General features: G+C 43.6%; 1 protein-coding gene across 1 annotated transcript in view; it reads left to right on the top strand.

The window, feature by feature from the left end:
• The first annotated feature begins 273 nt into the window (after positions 1-273).
• The window catches only part of CHMP4B (charged multivesicular body protein 4B), a 38,899-nt gene continuing 19,624 nt past the window's right edge, over positions 274-19,548 (top strand). The window contains exon 1 of the mRNA XM_079783610.1: positions 274-612. Within this exon, the coding sequence (XP_079639736.1) occupies positions 423-612 (190 nt within the window). The 5' untranslated portion in view covers positions 274-422. The remainder of the gene's footprint in view (positions 613-19,548) is intronic.

Raw genomic sequence — 19,548 nt, forward strand, 5'->3', positions numbered from 1 at the left:
GTGTGTGTTTTTAAAAAAAGTTATTTCTCTTTCTGTTCTTCCCCCGCAGAGTGGATTCCCAAGGACACTACATTTCCCAGCATTCCCCCTCGCCCTTTAACCGTAGACAGACCAAACAACACGCGTCGCCCAGCGCCTCAAGCCGGAAGACTATAGCTTCCCGGCATGCCGTGCGCCTCTCTCCATTATATTTGAGGCACAGTCAGCGCGTTGCCCACCGGGAGTTGTAGTAGGCGGCGTGTTGCCCTGACGCCAGCGGAGCCGGGCGTGGGGGCCTATGGGAGGTGGCACGGCCGGGCTCAGCTGCGGGGCGGAGGCGGTGGAGAGGCCTGCGGCGGCAGGGAGCGGCTGGGCCGGGAGCGGGCGCCGGAGCCGAGCCGAGCCGGAGCGGACGGCGCAGGCCGGCGCGGCGAGCAGCAACCATGTCGGTATTTGGGAAGCTGTTCGGGGCGGGAGGGGGTAAGGCTGGCAAGGGCGGCCCGACCCCCCAGGAGGCCATCCAGAGGCTGCGGGACACGGAAGAGATGCTAAGTAAAAAGCAAGAATTTCTGGAGAAGAAGATCGAGCAGGAGCTGACGGCCGCCAAGAAGCACGGCACCAAAAACAAGCGTGGTGAGTCGGCCCGGCTCCCTTAGACTGCCCTCAGCTTCCGGGGCCCGGACTCCACCTTCGTCAGACGCGCACCAGGATCTGCTCGGGTCCTGGAATCTCCCCCGTCAGACTCCCTTCAGTGTCTCCCCGAGCCTTGGACTTCTCCACCATCAGACTCTCATTCCAAGCCCCCTCCCCTCAGGCATTGCCACTCTACCAGGCCCCTTCAGACCCTGTTTTCACCACACTTTACTTCTCTCTCACTCTTTTCGTTTCCCTTCCGCCTTTCCTTCTCCCTCTGGCCTGCCCTCACCCACCCTTCCCAGGTACTGCCGATTCCCTGACACTTGTCCTTTCCTGGTCCTCCCCCTACCCCTCTGTGGAGTCCATGAGCTGCCCTTGGCTCTTTCCACCCTCTGGCTCAGAGTCATCCTTGAGAAGCCTCCTTGACGGAGAGGAAAGGGGACAGGGGGAGAGGAGACCCCTGGTTCCGGCTCTGTTCGCTTGCTGAGTGAACTTGAGCAAGTTACTTTTCCTCTTGTCTCATTTTGCCCCATCCGTCAGCCAAGGTGTTGCCTCCATGAGGCCTAAAGTGCTTCCCAGCTCTGTGATTCGCTTCTTGGTGCTTCAGAGCCAGGTCTTACCAGAGTTTCACAGAGGCCAAGCCCTCACCCCGTGACTCACCGCTTCCCCGTCCCTCTATACCAGAAATAAAGATTCCATTCCTCCATTGGCCAGGACTCCTCCCCAGGCCCCACTGCTGTGTTTAAGGGCAGGGATATTGAACCTTGAGGCACTTTAATTGTTGTATGGCTTTCTGGGTAAGAGCTTTATATTCTTTTTTTCTCTTTTTGCTTTATATTCTTAAGGTGAATGTGAAAATGCTTTAATAATTGTAAAGCAATTTAGACATTTAATCTTTCTTGTTATGGCAATATGAGAGTGAACCATACATAGCCTGAGACCCTTCCCCTAAGAGGGGGCAAAGGTGAGAGGGGTTGAAAAGCTCTATAGATAAGTTACTTAACTTGAACTCTGATAGTCCCTAGCCCTGTGACCTTGAACTAGTTAATTTACCTTTCTGAAAGGAAGATTATGGATTTACAGTGCCCAGCACATAGTAAGGGCTAAATAGATATTTTCTTCATTTTAACATAACAACATAGCCCATCCTGAGGATGTCCCTTTGTCAATAGTCTACAATTCTTTTGGAATTTTGTGTGCTTTCATAGGGTGAACAAGACACAGCTTCTACTCGAATGAGGGAGAAGACAGAGACAGGAAAATCAATCAAGAAAATATTGTCTAGTTGTGATGTGTAGGGAAAAAATAACTGATGGGGAGGGATGGGGTGGAAATGGGTGTCACTTTAGATAGAGTGGTCAGGGAAGTCCCCTTTGAAAAGGTAAATTTGTTCTTGAGAAGGAACCAGCTCTGGAAAAATCTGGGGGAGGGGCCTTTGGGCCCGGAGGACAGCACAGGAAAAGGCCCAGAGGTCGGCCTGTTTTAAGAAACAGAAGACCTCTGTCTCTAGAATGCAGTAATTGAAGGGGAGAGTGGTGGGAAATAAGGGGGTGGGGAGTGGACCTTGAACTTCCTGGTAAAGAGTTTGGAAAGAGTTTATTTCAAGTGGATGGAAAGCTGTTGGAGGGTGTTAGGCCTGTCCTAATTGTCATAATTATTGATAATGGTTTTAAAAACACCATCTGGTTGCTCTTTGGAAAACAGACTGGTTGAGGGAGTGAAGGTGGGAACAGGGAGACCAGTGAGAAGGCAGTTGCAGTCATCTGTTTGTGGCCTAGACTCCAGTTGTAGCTCTGGAGATGAAGAGCAGGATCAGATTTTGCTGTCTCTAGCTTTTTTTTTTTTGGGGGGGGGGGGGGATGACTCTCAGTCTGGAAGGTCCTCTGTTGTTCATGGTAATTAGAGTCATTGTTTTTACTGGTCTGCATTTGGGAATGCTTTGCTCATTTCAGGGTGGTAGAGGAGGGCGTCATTTTACGCCATCTCCCATCAAAGGGCAATTTTCCAGTGGTCTTTTGGTTTGAAGCTAGTTTAGTTTCTGCAGTTTTAGAGGTGATTGAATTGGCTTGAAAGAGGCTTGGAGCGAGGCTTCTAGCAGACTATGGAGTACCAGTCTCAGTTGTAATAACTTTGCTGAAAGCAGTCTATCTTGAGTTTTCCTGAGAGGACAGAAGCTACTGCCCTTCTTTATAGCGTCCTCTGGAGGAAAGGTCATATCTGCTTGTTGGGATAGTGCTGTGAGGTGTTAACGCCACCACATACCACTCATTTAGTCACTTATTGACTTGATACTGTGCTGGGACCTAGAGAAACAGAGATGAAAATACATTGTGCCTGCCCTCCAGGGACTCAGGATTGGAAGTGTGTAGTTTGTTTGAGTTATGTGTGGGGTGTGTGTGTGTGTGTGTGTGTGTGTGTGTGTGAGAGAGAGAGAGAGAGAGAGAGAGGGAGGAGAAGGAGAGAGAGAGAGAGAGAGAGAGAGAGAGAGAGAGAGAGAGAGAGAGGAGAAGGAAAGAAACATACCTGTCCGTGCTGAAACATGAGTGTGTATGTATTTGGGGCCGAGGCTAAAGAGGAGAAGGTTCCTGTCTGGGGGCGAAGGGCAAAAAAGGCTTCGCAGAAGAGGGAGATGTGAGGTGGGTCAGCAAATAATTTGGGGAGCTGTGAGAGTGTGGCGGGACAACAAATAGGTAACACAGGAGTGGCCTGTAGCCTTCAGACTTTAACCTGTAGATGGTGAGGAGCCACTGTCTGTCTTAAACCTGAAGATACAGATCAGCTTGGATTTTTGAAAGAACACTCCAGCAGCATCATAAGGAAAGAGTGTAGACCAACCAGGAAAGAACTGGAGGCAGGGATCCAGTAACAGATAAGGGTAGAAGCTCATAGATATGGATTTGAGCCTTAGCTTTGTCACTAGCTGTGTGCACCTTGAGTAGGTTGCTCTGCACCTCAGATTCATCTATAAATAAGGGTAGTAGTATTTACTTTATTGGATTAAATTACGTTATGCATGCAAAGCTCTTAATACAAAGCCTGCCATATGGTAAGTGATCAATAACTGTTTGCCATTATTATTACAAGACTTGTAATTATTCAGGTAGGAACAAAGTGCCTAGTGTAGAAGCATGGAAAACTAGATGAGACATGATAATGACAGAGACTTTTCTGAAGGACAATCGGAAGAGTATTGGTGATGGATTAGAACTGTGCGAAGGATGAAGGAGAGAGAGTTGAGGACAATTCCCAAGTGTAGAGCTTGGACAGTGGTTAGAGGGTGATGCCATTAACCAAGTTGGGAAACACAGGGGAGGAGCAGTACTTCCTAATAGTGTAGTTCTTTGAAGTTTGTAAAAGTCCTTTTTTCATATGAGTCTCACAGCATCCACTGGGACTGTGAGTTCCATGAGGCATGATGTGATAATCATGTTCATCACATCTAGCATAGTGTCTGGCATGTGATTAGTGCTTAGTATTTATTAAATGAATTAAAACAATCTTGTGAGTGTGTTCTCTTGTTATTCCCATTGTTTAGAGAGGAAAATGAGGCTGGAGACAGGAAGTAATGACTCAGAGACTAGTTCTTCTGGTGGCTGTGGGCATCTTGTGTTTTGTTTACTCCCATGATGGCTGAAGGTGTCATCATGACCTTTGTCATTGCTCAGATCATTAAATGCCCTCCTGTGCAAGGTGTGGTGCTGAGTGGGAGAAAAAAAGTTCAGTAGGATCAGGCGCTGCCCTGTGGAGTGTATAGCCAAATATGGATGGTATCTTTCTGGCATACATATTAGAAAGATGATAAATTGTCCTTTGAAACAAACCTCTGAAGCTCAAGTAGATTATTTGCAGTGTGCAGGTGTGTTCCAGTCAGTGGTTTCAGTTAAAGGCTTAGAGCAAAATTTAGAATGAATATTTTTTCCAAATTTCTTTTCCTTTCCCTTAGTCATGCATTCATTCTTAAGCATGTGGTAGGCTCTTAAACTGTGTCCTAGGTCACATACTCAGTGCTGGGAGCTCAGTACTAGGAATGTAGAGACACTAGACATGATCCCTGCCATCCAGGAGACTTAAGTTTATCATCACTTTCCTTTTCTACAAAGTGGAAATTATATACATCTCAAATGACTATATGGTGAGGATTAGCTAAGATAATGTATGAAAGAGTGTAGCACATTGTGGATATTGAGTAAGTATACTTTTCTTTCCTTTTTGTTAGTCAGACTTCTTTGGTTTGATTATCAAAATGGAAAAGTTCTTTCACTGAGAACCAGATGGAAACCAGGATCGCAGTCTAAGTGAAATGACAAAATCACTGAAACTTAGGGCTCTTTTGGTACCTTTCTAAATAGTGTCCTGTTGGTTTTCTTCCTAAGAAGGATGATCAGATATCTGAGATTCTTTTCTTTTTAAGGCACTGTAACTAGTTATGAAATACCTACCCTTGGTGGTTCAGATTTCCCTTTTGTCCTGTTTTAATAAAGATGAAAACCGTTTGTAGAAAGGAGCATAATTTAGTTTAACAAGAGAATTGTATGAGATTGGGAAATGGAGACTGGGTGTCTCAGACACACTACAATGGTACATTTCTTTTGGATTTATGGATGCAAATCAGTTCACTTACAGGTTAATTTAGGTTCAGCTGAAAATGTCTGATCGATGCAGAGAGGCCAGGAGCTCACGGAAATATGTCTTCATTAAGTCTGCTTATTGCTGGAGTCAGGTGGTTCTCTCATGTTTAGTAACATTGCTGTAAAACAGTATGTGGGAAGATATCTTAAGTTAAATTTATAGTGAATGTGGCTTTTGGGTCTCTGGAATCAAGGTATCAGGTTGAAAATCACAGCATCTATTTTTTTTTTTTTAACTTCAATAGTCAAACATTTTATTGAGCTCTAAAACTCCCCAATAAATTATTTAAAAATATTTTTTATTGATTAAGGTATTACATATGTGTCCTTACTCCTCCCCCCCCCTCATGCCCTCACCCCCCTTGTGTCTGTGTCCATTGGTTAGGCTTATATGCATGTATATACGTCCTTTGTTTGATCTCTCCCCCTTACCCCCACCCTCCCCTACCTTCCCTCTGAGGTTTGATGGTCTGATCGATGCTTCTCTGTCTCTGGATCTGTTTTTGTTCATCAGTTTATGTTGTTCATTATATTCCATAAATGAGTGAGATCATGTGATATTTATCTTTCTCTGACTGGCTTATTTCACTTAGCATAATGCTCTCCAGTTCCATCCATGCTGTTGCAAATGGTAAGAACTCCTTTTTTTACCGCAGCATAGTATTCCATTGTATGGATGTACTACAGTTTTTTAATCCACTCATCTGCTGATGGGCACTTAGGCTGTTTCCAAATCTTAGCTATGGTAAATTGTGCTGCTCTGAACATAGGGGTGCATATATCCTTTCTAATTGGGATATATTCCTAGAAGTGGGATCACTGGGTCAAATGGGAGTTCCATTTTTAGTTTTTCGAGGAAACTCCATACTGTTCTCCACGGTATGGAGTGGCTGCACCGGTCTGCATTCCCACCAGCATTGCAGGAAGGTTCCTTTTTCTCCACATCCTCGCCAGCACTTGTTGTTTGTTGATTTGTTGATGATAGCCATTCTGACAGGTGGAAAATCACAGCATCTTAATGGTTAATATGCCAATAGGATCTCCTCTCCCAGAGGCCCAGGGATGGAAAACCTGAAACCCAGCGGGGGAACTGAGCAGTGGGAATTTCCCTTGGTGACACTTAAGTTGCTTGTTTCAAGAAATGGTTGGCTAGATTGGGTTTGGTTTACTTCTTAAGACAGATGAAATGTCAGAGAGGCCTCATGTGTTGGCTGTCCAAACATGCTGGCGCCTTTGATTCAAATGACAAATTTTTTTTTTTTTTTTGCCCCATTTGGCAGGGAGATTAAATATTTTTTAAGTGCCTGCCAGTGGGTTTATAATGTGATTTAAAATTCAAGATAGATTTTGTTTGGAAGTTTAGCTAAATGCGAGGATCTTTGAGTTGGACTGTTGTATTCAGGGAACTTCTGAGTGTGGAGAATGAGGCCTGTGAGGATGTGTGTGAGTGTACATCTCTGAGGCAGAAAGCCAGGAGCTGCTTTGTTCACAGTGGTCCAGAGCCCTGAAATGGAGCCGAGGCCCCCTAGGAGGAGGGATGGAGCCCTTGGGGCCTTAAGAGTTCTTTTGGGTAGGAAGGGTTTAAGAAAACGTAGTCCTCTTGCCCAAGATTGTGTTGTGCTATACCATTCTTTTTTTTTTAATATATTTTTATTGATTTCAGAGAGGAAGGTAGAGGGAGAGAGAGAGAGAAACATCAATGATGAGAGAGAATCATTGATTGGCTGCCTCCTGCACACCCCCAACTGGGGATCGAGCCCGCAACCCGGGCATGTGCCCCCGTCCGGAATCGAACCTGGGACCCTTCAGTCCACAGGCCGACGCTCTATCCACTGAGCCAAACTGGCTAGGGCTACACCACTGTCTTGTAAAAAGTGAGACAGAGGATATTCAAACACAAAAACTTTATATTGGTCATTTTGAGGATGGATGGCTATATTTAAAAGGAAAATTTAAGCATCATAATAGGAAACAAACTACAGTCCTAGTTGGATATAGTACTACCCTGTTTTTAAGGTATTTGTTTCAAGTCAGCATATGTTTATTGAGTTCTTTCTAGGAGGGAGGCAGCATAATGTATGGTGTAGGCAAATATTTCTCCATTTGAATGCCAGCTTAACCACTCACCAACAGTATCTTGGCAGTTACTTATCTGCTCTGAGTCTCAATTTTCCCATCTATAAAAAGGAATAACAATAATTCTTAGAGTTCTTTTTTTAATATATTTTATTGTTTTACAGAGAGGAAGGGAGAGGGATAGGGAGTTAGAAACATCGATGAGAGAGAAACATCAATCAGCCGCCTCCTGCACACCCCCTACTGGGGATGTGCCTGCAACCAAGGTACATGCCCTTGACCGGAATCAAACCTGGGACCTCTTAGTCCGCAGGCCGACGCCCTCTCCACTGAGCCAAACCGGTTTCGGCAATTCTTAGAGTTCTTATAAGGATATGGAATAAGTTGATATACGTAAAGTGCCTAGCTGAGTGCCTGGCACAAAGGAGGGACATAAATGTCCTTGGTTTCCCAGGTATAGTCTTAGGCACAAAAGGGGATATAAAGATGACTGAGACCCTACTTCTCCCTATAAGGGCTCACAATTCAGTGAAGAACACACACATGTACAAAAGGCAAATTGATAAAAGGCAAATTGTGGTAAGTGTATAAGTGAAATGTTAGAGGAAAACGCAGCAGGAAGAGATTAATTCATCTCTGAGGGTTGGCAGGTTCATCTCACCCAGCCACCCATCCATTGCCCAGATTCCCTTTGTAGTATTCCCATCAAGAAATTAACCTCTGATTGAACCTCTCTGCTAATGGGATTTATATTACATGCTCTATCCTCCTACACTACAGCATATAGTCTGTCTTTGGACACTCTGACTATAAAATCGCCTTTCTTATTTGGAACAGATCTGCCTTCCTGCAGTACCTACGTCCAGTACAGATTGGGGTGGTAGCTCCATAGAAGCAGCTTGGGAGGTGGAGAGAAGGTGGGATCTGGAGTTAGAAGCTTGGGGAGCAATTCTGAGCTCTGACATAGACAGTGTTGGGAAATGAGGTTGCTCATTCTGCTTCTTGGGACCTCAGAACAGGTCTAATACTCCTTTGACAAGAATGATCAAGGAAGATGGTGTTTATGTCTCAAGCCTGCACTTCCCTAGGACAGATCTTCTCTCTTGCATTGACTGTTCTGTTGCCTGGTGTTTCTGTTCTTTCCTTGTTATCCTCCCCTGGATGTTCTCCTGCTCATGATTGTTGCTTTTAAGGTGTAGAGTGGGCAGAGTGAATACTCTGAATATTCCAGCCAAGGTCTGGGCAGCATAGCCCAGAACATGCAGGTCTAGCCATTTGTTTAGGATTTAATTTGGTTCTGTGTGCTGTGTGGCCCTGATAATTCACATATCAATGAGACAGTTGTTGTTGTTTTGAAAAGCAGTTATACTTTGCTGTGGCCTTTTATTAGTAAAGGAATGAGTATCTGGCAACCCCTAAAGTTTGTTTGGTTCTTCTTCAGGAGTCTTAGCTGAAAGATTAACAAGAGCAGTTGGCTGGTTCGATTCTCCCGTAGCTGATATTTCTAGCTCTATCTCCTCCTTCTTCCTTACAGGGCAAAGCTGGCTGGAAGGCTTATTTGAGGAATTCACAAAAACTATACATCTCTGTGGTTGTGACTGTTTAGCTCAAAAGGTTAGTGGTATGTATGGTATGTATGGTATGGTATGGTATGGTATGGTATGGTATGGTATGGTATGGTATGGTACGGAAGAAAAGGCGTTGGGTTGGGATCAGAAGATCTGAGTTTACATTTCACCTTTGCTACTTACTAGTTTTGTGATCTGGGGCAAGTCTCATATTTCTGAGCACCAGCTTCTTCGGCTGCAAAAACAGGATACTATACAACTTTGCTACTCAAAGTGTGGTCTGTGGGAACATTTGGCAAGTTGTTAGAAATGCATACTTTCAGGCCCCACAAGATCTTCTGAAGCAGAACCTACATTTTAATGAGATTCCCCAGGTCTTTGTATGCACATTAAAGTTTGAGAGACATTTCTTTATAGTTATTGTAGGGATTAAATGAGAATGTTGGGCATTTTTCACATGACCAGGCCAGTATTCATTCCTGGACAGTGAAGATGCTGTCTCCCTGATCAGTTTGCTTACTTTTTTTGCTCCTCAAAGATTACGCTCTTATCCAGCTCACCTTATTCCCAAATAGCTTCAGTTACCTCAAAATCTGATGAGGCCTCGGAAGATGGACGATTTAGTAGAAGTTCATCTTCCCCTTCTTGAAAAAAAACTTGAAGCAAATGTCCTGCTGATTGGGTAGCAGCCTACTTCATGAAAGATGACAGTCATTTGGATAACTGACAGACATTCAGTTATGCGTTCTGTCATGAAGATCCACTGGTTCTCATGCACTGGCAACCCCAGTAGTAAGTTAAAGAAAGTTCCCATCCTCAGGGAGCACTACTGCCTGGTGGGGGGGACCAGTTAGTGAAGAAAGAATTTCCAACTAGTAAGGCTGTGTAGAATGCCATAAGAACCACAGGGGTGGGGGCTAGGAAATGCCTTTTTTAAAGTTATATCTTTTTCTACTAGAAATTATTTTTTAAAATACATTTTTATTTATTTTAGAGAGGAAGGGAGAGGCAAAGCGAGATAGAGACATCAACGATGAGAGAGAATCACTGCTGCCTCCACGCCGGACACTGGGAATCGTGCCCTGACCGGGAATTGAACCACGAACTCCTGGTTCATAAGTCAGTCAGGAGCCAGAAATGATTTTTTGAAGAGTTCTAATTTCTTTGTTCAATGGCTTTTTCCTAGTCTGTTTATATCATATTGCTACTGTTCTGATCTACCAAGTTTTCTACAGCAGGAGGGACAGGTGTTCTTTTGAGTGCCTGTTCTGTGATAGGAGCCATCTGAGATGCCATGTGGATTTCCTGGCCCAGTGGGTGCTACAGTGAATAGATCTGTGGCTCTCTCTCTAAGAGAAAAAAGTTATGACAAAAGTTTCTCAGATAGGGGAGCAGAAGTTAGGTGGGATGATGAAGCAGGACATTCCATCATTAAACTTGCCCTCTTTAATTCTATAAGATGACATTTTTTCTGTATTTTGGGGTCATAGTGAATTTTTGAGCAGGGATTCCTAATTGGGTTAAAATTCAGCAAAGTGCATTATCTTCTTTTTAGCCTTGAACCCCCCCCCCCCAAATAACATGTTTCTCCCCCCTCCTAACTACCCCCCCCCCCCCAATAACACAAGCAAACAGGCAGCAAGCACCAGGTTGCTCAGGGGGCTTGGCCTGGGGCTTGGCACAGACTACTGAGCACATCTCCTCCCATTGAACAGTTGAGTTTGCTCAGAGCTAGGAGGCTCTGAGTCCCAAAGCAGGCCCAGGTGTGAGGCCCTGCCTTACAACTATGTTCTCAGGAGGTTCTTGGTATGGGAATAAACCCAGGACAGGAGTAATTAAAGTCCAAAGTTGGCTGTAAGTACCACCCACAGGAGCACCCTAAATGGAGCTTGGTGGAGATTTGAAGAAGGAGCAGTTGCCACAGTTTAGGGTTGGGGGTGACAATGTGATTCTTCCCATTAGTCCTTAAAGAAGTAGGCAGTTGTGGGGTGAGGTGGAGGTTGGGTGTAAATACTCATGTTGGTATGTGACATCACCTCAGATCTAGAGTTACAACTGGAAATTGCAAAAGAACATTGCTTTCATCTAGCTGTGTTGCGTAAAGAGTAGTGTATTTGAGAAAAGGAAACTAAGATTTTGAAATAGATTGGATATTGTGTACTGTTTAGGGCAGTGATGGCGAACCTATGACATGCGTGTCAGCACTGACACGCGTAGCCATTTCTGATGACACGCGGCCGCTGAGGCAGCCGCATGCCGAGGATGAAACATTTGCTGCTCCTGAGGATGAAACATTTGCGAAAAAATGTTTTTTCTTCAAAGTGACACACTACCCGAGTTATGTTCAGTTTTTTGGTGAAGTTTGACACACCAAGCTCAAAAGGTTGCCCATCACTGGTTTAGGGACTCTGATGTTGAGATCCCCTTTTTTTGGTCTTAGTGCTGCATAGATAGAAATTTGCATTTCATTTCAGATGGTCCATTTTTAAAGAACGTAGCTAGAAACTTGCTTCATATGCTTGATTGATAAGTATATGTTACCTTGAGCTGTGTGCCAGATACTGTGCTAGTTTCCTGGGTAAATGCAGATGAAGACAAGTCATTGCCTCTGAGATGCTCATATAGAGTGACAGACAAGTAAACATATGTAATCAGGATACAGTGTGATCTGTTCTAGAAGCATATTAAGAATTCAGAGCATAGGATATACAGTGGAGTGTGTGTATTGCTTAAATCTGAGTTTTAGTAAATAGGTATTTTGGAGAGTTCTAGAATATTAGAGCAGAAGGGAACTCACAATGTATGAATGCTTGAAGCTGATTTAATAGGAAATGTTTTTGAGAAAGAAAAACCAGGAAATGGAAATACATGCAGTACTTTTGTTTTTATTTTTTATTTATTTATTTATTATTAAATATATTTTATTGATTTTTTACAGAGAGGAAGGGAGAGGGACAGAGAGTTAGAAACATCGATGAGAGAGAAACATTGATCAGCTGCCTCCTGCACACCTCCTACTGGGGATGTGCCCGCAACCAATGTACATGCCCTTGACCGGAATCGAACCTGGGACCTTTCAGCCCGCAGGCTGACGCTCTGTCCACTGAGCCAAACTGGTTAGGGCTATTTATTTATTTTTAAAATATGTTTTTATTGTGGTTTGTTTTTTGTTTTTTTGAGAGAGAGATCTATTGGTTGTCTCCTGTATGTACCCCGACCAGGGTGAACCCACAACTTGGGCATGTGCCCTGACCAGGAATCAAACGGAAGTACTTTATTTGAATCAGAAGCCCCTTTGTGTGTGTGTGTGTGTGTGTGTGTGGGGGGGTGTTTGAATGAATAAATGCTTGGCTTAGGTTAGTCATAAAATAATTAGCTTTAGAATACTAAGTTTAAAGTAGAGCTTATTCTGATAATTATTACACATTTGCTTTGTCTACTTCCGGCAAAAGAAAGTAGGGACTAATAAATCTGAGGAGTGGATTCTCTACTACATGCATATGCAAGAACTGTAAGTTGCTTGTTTGTAATCTTTGTAAGACTGATAGTTGTAAAAACAAAAATAAGATTTGTACATGTGTGTGGCCTGGCTGCTGTTCTCTGGACAGAGGTTTGAAGAGAGGGGTTGCTACTCAGACGAGGCCACCTGGAAGACTTCCCATTAAGGTGAGGAGTTTGATCATCTCGGTGTTCCCAGAATTTATTAGACTTGGAAACGTTGACTGACAAGGGTGACATTTAAATCTCAAATGGTTGCTAGTTTCTTAATTCTCCATCAGGTCGATCAGTTGCTTTCCCCTATCCAGAGCATTTTCTCCCTTTGAATCTTGCACACTGGGCAGTAAGTGGTTGCAGATTGCTTAGCAAGTCTGGAGTAGACTTGGTTGTTGAGTTGTAGTGGGTTCTGATAGCCTTCTCTGACCACATCCAAGGAAGGAGCTGTCAGCCTGGCATTCAGCTTTTGTTCTTAGCAGACAAGACTATTGGGCTGGTGGCTGCAGACAGCTCTTCTCATGCTTAGATTTTAGAGGTAATTTTGGAGGTATAAAGGACAGATGGCAGAGTAGGAACACCTTTTCTTAAGTTATTTCATCAGTCTAAGAAAGTTATATTTCAAAGTAAAAACAATTTTTGGGGGGAGAAAAATCTTCAGAAAATGAAAACCCTCTATCTTTGGGAAATGCCACGCACTTTAAAAACTTGATCACTTTTGATTTTTTTTTTCAACAACCCCTTGCATTAAGTGGTGTTACACCTCACTCCCACCCTTTAGAGATGAGAAAGGTGAGGTTTGGATTGTATGAGTCATAGCACTGACCAAGAAGCCATCCTGAGGTGGGCTATATCACAGTGAGTTCTGGTATCTTTGGTATTCTCATGGGACCAAGACTCTATAGCCTTTAGTGCTTATAACTTATCAATGGACAAAATCCTGCCATGGGAAATCAGTTTTTATAACATTCCCTCCACAGTGTGAATGCCTGTTATTCTACAGGGAGATACTTTACATTTGTACAGGGTTTTATGGCTTCCAAAGCACTTTCACATACATGATCTTATTTTGAAACTCGGAGAAGCTTTATTAGTTAGAAAGGGCAGGGTGTGATTTTTAACCCCATTTTGCAGGAGAGGAAACTAAGGCTCAGAGCAATTAAGTGGTTTTCCTAGGGACTGTCAAAGCTAGGACCCTTCTTTAGGCTCCAAGTGCTTTTCTACATGGTTCTGCCTCCCTCTTATTAATGCTCAGTCTCAGATTCCCTTGCCAGCTTCAGCAAGGCTATGTGTCCGTAATGGGTATGGGCCAGGCTAAGGAGGACAAGGTTGGGGGTCCTTAGAGTGACTGGCTTGTATATACAGTGGGAGTAGTGTCAGAGAGACCTGTATTAATTTATTAATATTATTAATTTATTTCACTGTATTAATTTATTTACAGTCTGCTACACCATTAGCATTGTGTATTTCCCAGTCTGGTTTCCATTTCTTTCACCACAATAATTTAGTTTTCTCAATGGCCTCTAGAGCAGTGTTTCTCCACCTTGGCCCTATTGATACTATGGACTGGATAATTCTCTCTTGTGGGAGGCTGTCCTGTGCATTGCAGGATGTTTAGAAGCATCTTTGACCTCTACTCACTAGAATTCTATAGCATCCCCTCTCCAGTTTTGACAACCAAAAATGTCTCCAAACACTGCTTATTTTGTCCCCTGGGGGACACGAGCTCCTAGACAGGGCTATTGGGCTGGTGGCTGCAGACAGCTCTTCAGCCAGTATTTATTGAATACCTACTATTTGTTTCTCTATCCTAGGACTGTGTCTGACATGAATGGTAGTAGGTGGCCACGTGGTAGTTATTTTTATTTTTGTGTAATATATATATATATATATATATATATATATATATATACACACACACATATATACATATATATATATATACATATATATATATATATATATCTCATGTGGTACACAGGCAGTGCCCTAGGTGGCCACATATACTAGTACAGAGCAGTGGAGTGATAACTATGAACCCGATGGACTCACAGCCCATAGGTTGGGAATGAATTGGTGCATTATACCATGAGATTTTAGAGAACAGCAAGCCTGAAACTCTGGGCTTTTCTTGAAACCATGAACTATCTCCACACTCTGGAAATAAAAAGCCAACAGGCAATCCGGAGTCCTCAGTGTAGCTCTCTCAACAGCTATACTCTAGGGCATTTGTGATAAAAGAAGAAGCATTTGGCTGGAAACAAACTTTCAGTTCCTAGCATTAGTTGGTAAATGGTGCATGGGTCTGAGGTGAGTTTAAACTCATGGCCTTGAACTTGAGAATCTGTATTTCCAGAGCCTCTCATCTCAAAGCACTTAGCTTCTCTGGCAAGTACTATTACTCTCTTTTTTTGTTAATCCTCACCCGAGGATATTTTTTTTCCATTGATTTTTAGAGAGAGTGGAGGGGCAGGGGAGAGACAGAAGAAAGAGAAACATCCATGTGAGACACATGGATTGGTTGCCTCTCCAACGCCCAGACTGGGGGGGTGGGGAATGGAGCCTGTAACTGAGGTACGTGTTCTTCACTTGGAATGAAATCCATGACCCTTCAGTTAGCGGGCCAATGCTCTAACCTCTGAACCAAAGCAGGTAGGGTACTATTACTCTTATTTCAGAGGTAAGAGGCAGAGGCCAGACCACACAAATTGTCTCTGAAAGAGAGCCAGCTACTCCCAGCTTTAGGAGCTGGGACTCTGGTTGGCATTCCAGGATAGGGCTATTAGCTTCTATCAGATGATGTTAAGTAAAGGAAAAGGGTTGCTGGATTAAGTTCCACCCAATTCAGCCAACATTTTGAGTGCCCACTGTGAAAGAGTCCACGTGAAGGGTCTGTATGGGACATAGATGATGGGACACAGATGAGCAGGATTGGAATAGAGGAAGGGGTGGGTGGGCCATTCCAGGCAGGGGTATTGTGGGAGCCAAGATGAACATAAGTTGTGTGTGTGTGAGGGGTGGGAGGTGTTATGGAGTATGAGGAGTAGTGGTGGCTCAGGTAAAGTGAAAGTTGAAAAGGTGGCTTCTCTGAGGAGGCCCTGGATTCCAAACTGAGAGATCTATGCTAGATTGAATTTAGTGAGTATATCAGGTTACATGCTGAAGGTCAGCAGGCACATCTCCCCTATTTAAATTGGCTTGACCCAACCTCACTTATTAATCAGGTTCTTGGCTGCCTTATACTGTACGTTTCCTCTCAGTGCCTGGATGGCTCAGTCAATTAGTGGTGATCTTTGAGATTATTTAATCTTCTCTTCATGTTTACCTTTGATCCGAGAGAGAGAGAGCTAGTTATTTCCCTTAGCTGATGACAAGGACCTGTGTTTCTGAGGTCATACATTAAGTTCAACCCAGACTCTATCTGCTATCTTAATCACAAAAATCTGAAAAGGAACTCCATCCCTTTTTTTCTGAGCTCCCAGTTTCCTGTTGGCTTTGCAATTCTCTGGGTGCTCCTTCCATCACCCAGGATGGCCAGACAGAGCTCTAGGACTTAGATACTGTACCCTGGTTCTAATTCTGACTGTGAACTGCTGTCTTTGAGCAAGTGTCTTCCCAACTCTGGGCTTTTGTTTTCTTGACAGTAAAATGAGAACGATGGATTGCATGAATGCTAAGATTTGTTCCTGCTCTAACATTCTCTGAGTCAACAAGTGTCCGCTGTACAGTAACCCACCAGAGAACCAGGTATTGCTCCAGGCAGTTTTGCTGCGTAACAAGATGGAGCAGCTCAGCATTCATTTTGTCTGTTAACAGCTTGGGTATATCCCTACTCTTTGTAAAAGCTGAGAGCAGCCACAGACTGTTTTGTAGAAGGTGCTGGACATTTTTCCATTTTGATTCCCTGATACAGAGACCAGAGCTGAATAATGGTTTTTAGCTGATCCCCTGAGCCTTTGTCCAAGCAAGCAACACAGATGCTGGAGGAGATCTGTCCTGGTGTCTGAGCCTCGTTTGGATCAGTAGCCTGCCTCTGATTTGACTGCCAGACTTGTAGCAAGTCACAGTCACAGATTTCTGCTGAGGCTGAGCAGGCAGGCTCAAGCTCTGCTGGACAAAAACCTAGTAGTGCCCAGTTAAACAGACTAGGAGTGTTTCCTTGTGGCAGGACTTGACTTCCTCATAGACCCACCTTTGGGCCACAGGATGCAGGCCATTTGTCTCTTATGAGCGGAATAGAGAAAGGAACCAACTGCTAAGGGCTGGTCTGACTTGAATCATTTTAATTAAATCTGCTCTTTAGGTTGGTGATTGAAGATGATGCTGGGAGTCTTGGGAAAAGCAGTGGGCTTCTCTGGAAAGGCCTCTTGTGCTTAGTGTAAATCCTGGTGCCACCGTGAGTAGCTAAGCATTTTAGCAATATGGAAGACATTTACCCACCTGGTTCTAAATTAAGGTCTTTAAAACCTCAAGTCCCAGCCCTGGCCAGGTGTCTTGATTGGTTGGAGCATTGTCCTGTTTACCAAAAGGTTGCAGGTTCAATTCCCGGTCAGGGCACATGCCTAGATTTTGGGTTCGATTCCCCTGTTGGGAGGCAACTGGTCAGTGTTTCTCTCTTTCATCAATGTTTCTCTCTCCCTTCCTTTCTCTCTTAAATCAATAAACAGCCTGGCTGGTGTGGTTTAGTGTCGACCTATGAACCAGAAGGTCACAGTTCGATTCCCGGTCAGTGCATATGCCCCAGTTGCAAACTTGATTCCCAGTGCAGAGCGTGCAGGAGGCAGCATTCAATGATCCTTTCTTATTATTGATACTTCTATCCCTCTCCCTTCTTCTCTGAAATCAATAAAAATATATTTAATAAATAAACAAATATCCTCGGGTGAGGATTTTTAAAATAAATAAATAAATATCTATATCTATATCTATATCTATATCTATATCTATATATATGTATATAATGTATGTGTTTTTATTTAAAATGACACAGCTCATGAAGGCAAACCTGGGACTAGACCCATGCTTTCTACATCCTCCTCATTCCAGTGAGTTCTGCTGCCTCGTTGCTTCTCAGTAGACACTGTGGTGGCATGTTCACAGTCCTGCCATGATGGTTTTGAAAATAAAATTAAAGTTGCCCTGCAAAAAGCCAGCTGACAGGAGAGACGGAGCAAACAGTTGCTATTTTGGGGGATTGTTTTCTTTTGAGTTATAACTGGCTTTCGGTGGTTTGGTGGACTGGCACAGGCTGGGTGGAGGGTCATAAACTCCAGAGAACCAGATTGTCTTTTCCTGTTCCCTGGGGCTGCATATACAAGGGTTTAGAATAACTCCCACTTTTTATAGGACTCTAGAGAAGATTAGGAAGTCTATAAAGAGACATAGGAAAGGTTGGTATATAAATACTTCATTTTTTGTGCTTCTTGTTTTTTGTGTTTTTTTTTAATTAAGGTATAAGTTATTTATAGTAAGGCAGACAATTCTTAAGTGTACAGCTCAGTGAATTTTTTAAAGATTTTTTAAAAAGTATGTTTTTATTGATTTTAGAGAGGAAGGGAGAGGGAAAGAGAGAGAAACATCGATGAGAGAGAGACATTGATCAGCTGCCTCCTGCACGCTCCACACTGGTGTCTGAGTTCGCAGCTGGGGCATGTGCCCTGACTGCAAGTCAAACCAGTAGCCTTTCAGTGCACAGGATGATGCCCAACCAACTGAGCCACACAGGCCAGGGCTACAGCTCAGTGAATTTTCACAAATGTATATACCTACGTAACCACCACCCAGATCATACAGAACATTTTCAGCACTCCAGTAGTCTTGATGATTTTTAGAGTAGCTTAGGACTTGAGAAGAGAGCAGGATATTATCCTCTATTACTCATTTAGTGTCTATTTCCCAAACACCAGCAGTGCAGGGCTCTGTGTTAGGTATTACTGGGAGTACAGAAACTGGTAATTGTTGGCTCCTGTCTCAGTCTCTCCACCCATCAGGTATTATGACTAGTGTCCAAGGGAGAAAGTGAGAAAGGCTGTGAGAGGCAGCTTGAAGGAGGGAGTCGCCTTTTGCAGGGAGAAGAGGGAGTGTATATTTATGTAGACACAGAATTTTCCCCAGTCCTTCTACTGCCTATAAATACAGCAAAGGGGCCAGATTATGGATTTTCTATCCCTTAGCCAGTTCTTTGCATTCTCAGACCTTGTTGGGTACTTGGAGAGATGCAAACCCGGCTGAAAACCCACATCTGTAGTATTTGCTCAGCCTTACCTTCTCTTTTGGGAAACAGGAGAGAACACAGGCAGTTGGAGGAAAGCAAACACAAGAGGCACTTTCTCCCGCTTCTTTGGCCCCCCAGGCTCTTAGGAGCTGACTTCCTTCTGTCTTGGATTTTAAGACTCATAAGACCCATAAGCCCACAAGTCAGTCTACCTTGAGTTAATTTTGGCCTGAATTTTTCTGCCCACTTTGATCCAGTAGTTTAAAATATGATTTTCTGCCGAAACCGGTTTGGCTCAGTGGATAGAGCGTCGGTCTGCGGACTCTAGGGTCCCGGGTTCGATTCCGGTCAAGGGCATGTGCCTTGGTTGCGGGTGCATCCCCAGTGGAGGGTGTGCGGGAGGCGGCTGATCGGTGTTTCTCTCTCGTCGATGTTTCTGGCTCTCTATCCCTCTCTCCCTCTCTGTGGAAAATCAATAAAATATATTTAAAAAAATAAAAATAAAATAAAATATTATTTTCTGTATCTTAAGTGAAAACAGACCCAAGAAGGACTTTCCTGATCTTTTTCATGTATGAGAAAGCAGTTTTTATTTGGTTTTGTTTTAGTTTCTAATAAAGGCATCCAGCTCTGTGATTGGTAGGAGGGAAAAGGTCATGTCCAAAGCAGATACAGAATGATCCCTTTCTTTAAAGAAATAGTCTCCAAAGTCGTGAAGACCAATGTCTGACAGTCAGCATGAAGACATGCTAGGACAACTAGACATTATAGAGCTATATCTTGTTCATGTGTAGACAGTAGATAAGAAAGAAAGAAGGGTGAATGGCTCAGCCTAGCTGACCATATTCAATTGCTGATGAGTTACTGTGTCTGGGAAACATGAGACTTCGATCATGTGGGTCCATTCCCTACTCCCATTTTACAGATAAGGAAAATTAAGTCTTTGATTTGACCA

This window comes from Cnephaeus nilssonii (assembly GCF_951640355.1).
Source record: "Cnephaeus nilssonii genome assembly, chromosome: 11".
Lineage (NCBI taxonomy): Eukaryota > Metazoa > Chordata > Mammalia > Chiroptera > Vespertilionidae > Cnephaeus > Cnephaeus nilssonii.